The sequence below is a fragment of the Gymnoscopelus braueri genome, assembly GCF_963280865.1.
Source record: "Gymnoscopelus braueri genome assembly, chromosome: 11".
Taxonomy (NCBI): Eukaryota; Metazoa; Chordata; class Actinopteri; order Myctophiformes; family Myctophidae; genus Gymnoscopelus; species Gymnoscopelus braueri.
In genome coordinates, this window is record NC_137613.1 from 13699461 (window position 1) to 13704460 (window position 5000).

General features: G+C 42.6%; 1 protein-coding gene across 1 annotated transcript in view; it reads right to left on the minus strand.

The window, feature by feature from the left end:
• Window positions 1–3379: 3379 nt before the first annotated feature.
• The window catches only part of cd164l2 (CD164 sialomucin-like 2), a 17890-nt gene continuing 16269 nt past the window's right edge, over window positions 3380–5000 (minus strand). Inside the window, exon 7 of the mRNA XM_080441420.1 lies at window positions 3380–3465. Within this exon, the coding sequence (XP_080297546.1) occupies window positions 3444–3465 (22 nt within the window). The 3' untranslated portion in view covers window positions 3380–3443. The remainder of the gene's footprint in view (window positions 3466–5000) is intronic.

Sequence of the window (5000 nt, forward strand, 5' to 3'; positions counted from 1 at the left end):
ACCCATGAGGGTCCATTTTGGTTCCTAACACACCTCATTTATCTGGGGAACGCCCTGGAACCCTCTCAAAGACCCCCACTTTGAGAACCACATGTAGGGCTGATTGTGCAAAATAACTGTGATTATCTCAAATAATTGCATTAGGCGATTATGTAACAATTGTGACAGGCCTATAATAACCACTGGTCTGCAGAACATGCCACACCAACATTTGTACCTGTAGTATGAGTGACAAACAAAACAAAACACTCTTGAATGTTCAATCTCTTAAACCACTTAAACCCCAACATCCGTATTGTGGGCAAAACTTTAGCAGAAAATAGCAGAAAAAGAGAATTGAAAACTCAACAAAACAGCAGCTGTGGTGCCATGCCTGCCCATGTTTCTTTCTAGCCTCAGCAGGGAGATCAATATCTACCGTAGGCTATGTAGGCTACAAAGTTTATGACCAAGAAGAGGAACTGAAGTGTAATAAGTTTACAGTATATTCTGTTCTGGGAGAACAGATTAAGTCTAATCAGAAGTCCTGTAACTCTTTCTTTTGGTGGCAGCCATATACGCCACACCACAGCCATATCTGTTTAATCACTGCTGGCACAGCTTGACCTCAGCAAATATTCACACAACACACAACACCGCCTACTGTATGTTCTCCTGAATCTCTCACACACAGAGAGAGCCTGTTGTTAAAATGTTAGTGCTTCCTTGTCTAAATGCAAAGACAGACACAAAGAGGATCATGTTACCATTTTAATCCCCAAAGTATGAGTTTAGTCAGTCAGGCAGACAACACATTTTAAGCAAGGTTTTTTATTTGTTTTTGTGGCATCACAAAAAAAGAAAAGAAAAGTCAAACACGCCTTGAATAGAAATATATACTATATATACTATGTTTAACCAGCCTCCCATCAAATGACTTTGATGTATTTAATGTAAAGTGCAACAAAACCCAAACACCCAAAATCTGTGTGAAGCCTGACATCTGCTGGTGAAAAGCGGCGTACTGAACTGGCCAGTTCAGTGCTTTTTGAGGCTTCACAACAATTTCAGGTTTTAAATGGAGGGAGACAGAGTGGAACTAATGTGCATACCATACAAATATAACTGTGAGAGTTCAAAATGGAAAGTATATATATATATAAAAAAGAGACTCAAATATTATGTCCATGGACAATTTCAAACAAAACGCACACAAAGGCAAACCAAGTGAATAGTGCAAGAGCCACATTGGAAGTCTTAATAGAGACAGATTAGCTGCGAATAATTGTTCAAGTGTGACTGTGTGTGTCTATGTCTATTTATTCAGTTGTGTTCAGACTGCCAAGGGTTCTGGTAGAGAAACACTTTCGCCCAGGTAGACGTGGTTATGAGGTTACCCACTGAGCCATAGTCGGCTATTAGACCTCCGTCTAAAACCGGGTTATAATTGGTCTAACAGTGAAAGTTTTTTTTAGCGGTCTAGACCGCTAAAGCTGTTTTAGCGGGCTAAAGCTGTTTTTTAAGCGTCTGTATATAGACGTCTATATTATAGACGTCATTTCAACGGCTATAATATAGACGGTCTATAAATAGACGCTTAAAAAACAGCTAATCAACGTCTAGGCTAAGCCTAGACCGCTAAAAAACTTTCACTGTTAGACCAATTATAACCCCTAGCCCTTAGACGTATTTTAGACGTCTAATAGCCCGAAAAATGCTCAGTGGGTAGGTTTAGGCATAGTTTCTGTGAGGTTAAAGTTAAGGTTAGGGTTAGGCATAGTGTTTGTGAGGTTAGGTTTAGGGTTAAGGGTAGGTTTAGGCATAGTGTTTGTGAGGTTAGGGGTTGGGTTAAGGGTAGGTTTAGGCATAGTGTTTGTGAGGTTAGGGGTTGGGTTAAGGGTAGGTTTAGGCATAGTGTTTGTGAGGTTAGGGGTTGGGTTAAGGGTAGGTTTAGGCATAGTGTTTGTGAGGTTAGGGGTTGGGTTAAGGGTAGGTTCAGGCATAGTGTTTGTGAAATTAAAGGTTAGGGTTTAGGCGCCACCTGGGCGACACACCAAAGAAAGATGGAGTGCCTGACGGATTTGAAGGTCAATAGAATGTCTGATTGTTGAAAGTCCGGGATTCAAACCCCTGTCTCCCGCGCAGGACGGTACACTAAAGCCAAACATCTTGACCCACAAGCCTATAAAAGGGAATCCCCTTTGGCCAAGGGGGAGATATTAGGTTTCAGGCAGAAGCTCTGAGTCACTCTGCTACATATAATACTACGATCATGAGTTTTTTTAACATACACTGAAGGGAAATGAAGAGTTAACAGTATTTCAACAAGTGTGAACCGGTCCCTGAACCAGTGGCTATCCACTATCTTCTCCAACTGATGACTCCGACTTTTGTCGGACTCATCAGTCTCATCTAATGTTTATCAGTGTCTGTCAATTCATTTTCTAACCGGATTATAACATTTTTACAAAAATCACTATCTGTACAGAACGTCTATACATGTCAGCAGAATCAGATTGCAAAATGTGTGTGTATTACCACCGCGTCCTCTGGTGTGTTTGTCCTGGTAAACTTTTAACCACTTAAACCCCATATGGTTGAGCGGAGTGCCTCAGGGCTCTATACTAGTTTTCAGTTTTCTGATAATGTGGAGAAAGCTTTCGCTGAAAATAGCCGATGGACAAGCTCACGCGTCGCCACAACACAGATGCTGGGGTTTAAGTGGTTGACATAAAGGCCATGGATGTGTGAAGGCTGGATATAGCCGGAAAACCTTCTCTGATTTGTCGAAAGGCATAAATGGAAGCTTAAAAACAAGTTAACGGAGTGTGACCCTCTCAAGGTGCATTTGTGCAGTAATAAAAATGTAACATGAATCACGGAATCGCCATACAGCTCTTTTTCTCACTGTCTGGTCTCTGGTGAGACCAGTGGGATAGGTTTGGTTCGGCGGAGACAAATAGGGTCCAGTACAGCACTGGGGTTTTCAAAGTGGGGTCCGGGGACCACCGTTACGGGTTCTGTAACTCCGACAGTGTACATAAATGGAATCTAAAGGATCCATTTGGTTCCATTGGGTTCACAGAATAATTTGTTACAAAGAAGAAGTGGATAAACCAATGGGAATACTAACGACAAAAGTGTCATTTAAATGTTAAAGTAACATACCACATGAACACTGTCAACACACAAGAACAAACACTAATGTTGCACCATGCAATACTGTAAGAAAAGAAAAAAACGGACGAACGCCCCAGTCATTTCCCAAAAGCCATTGTAATAAACCAGTCTAACACACACACACAGGGGTGGGGGTGGAGGGTGGGGGCACCAATGTGTACAAATCCCGCATATGATAGATAGGATGGTGGGGGTGGGGTGGGTGGAAGAAATCTCCTTATCGTCAGTCAGCACACGATGAGTCACTCCTCTGCTCTCTCCACCACTTTGTCCTTCATCCTCCTTCACTGTGCTCCTGGCTGTTCTCTGCAGAGGGAGAGAGAGAGAGAGAGAGAGAGAGAGAGAGAGAGAGAGATAGTGGAAACAGATGGGGTGAGCGAGGAACAGAGAGAGAGGAGGGGGCATCCATCAGCAGAAAGAGAAGTGAGCATGCTGTACCAAATGGATCGTGAGGAATGTAGTACATTCCTCACGCCACCAGAGGCTGCTGTGGCCAGACAGGTCAGACAGGACAGATCTGTGTCATGCCAGGACATCTCTCTCTCTCCACTCAATATCTTCATTAGGTTATATCGTTGCTGTCGGGCAGAAACCTCTTATCTCCATATTATTCCAACTTTTTGCTTGTTTTTTTGTAAATAAATGCCCTATGTGATCATACTACAGCGTCACACAAAAGTAATAAAGTAGCAGATCTAGAAGCTCGAAACGCAGCACGAAACGCAGCTTGTAGATCTTACAATATAGTACATATGAGGTTTCCACCAGACAGATAGGTTATAGTTTTTACTCCACTGGAAGTATTTGAAAAATGATACGTAGCCTGCGAGGTTAGTTCAGGCAGTAAATACTCGAGAAGTTACATGCATGCTCATCACTATGTGGGTGCAAGACCCATATACGTCACACATGGCAATCAGCTGACCATTTGGGCGGGTTATTTAAGTTCACCTACATCTGCGTTCCTTCCGCTGTATTATGTCCCTGGTTGTTGCTATGTAGCTGTTTGCTCCCACCACCACCACCCCAGCACCACCAGTGGGCTCTGCTATTAGATCTGTTCCCCATGGGGGGTTGTTGTTATTGTATATCTATCTCCCTGCTCTTCATGATTAATGATGGTTGTCTAATTGTGCTGAGCAGGGAGAACAATTTAGCAGAGCCTGAACGCCAAGATAAAATATTACAGCCACAGTTGTATTCTCATTCTGTAAGTATTGGTTCAATCTATTCGTGACGTTATCTGACTGAACTTTAAGTTATAAGTTACTTTGGAGATATAGATTATTATCACAAAATACATACATTATTAACCAATTAAGCCCGTTTTATTCTTTGTCTATTAGAAAATAGCCCATGTACCAAGTTCACAAAATACCGCATCGTTGTGAGCTTATTGATCTGCTATTTTGAAAATTGTTTAAAGACCTGGAACGCATCTGTGTCACTTTAGATTTCTTTGGCAATTCAAAAATAGCAGATATACAAGCTCATAGCGCGGCACCGAGTGCCGCGCTATGAGCTTGTAGATCTGCTATTTTTGAAAATTTGAGAGAATCACCTCAGGTCTTAATGGGTAAAAAAAAAAAAAGAGTACTTTCACTTCGGTTCTTCAAAGTATAGTATACTAATTCCTCCCCACTCACATGTCTGTGTGTTGCCACTGCTGTTGTATCCTACTGACTCACCTGCCAGTGAGGAGCCCCCAGCGGGAGGACGTATAGAGACTCCGTCCTACTCCTCCTGCCCAACACTCCCTGCTGACAGGTGCTGCCCAGCCTGCCCCCCAGCCCTTAGGAGCACATGCAGTGATAAACATCACTCTCCCCACCTGGCTTCTC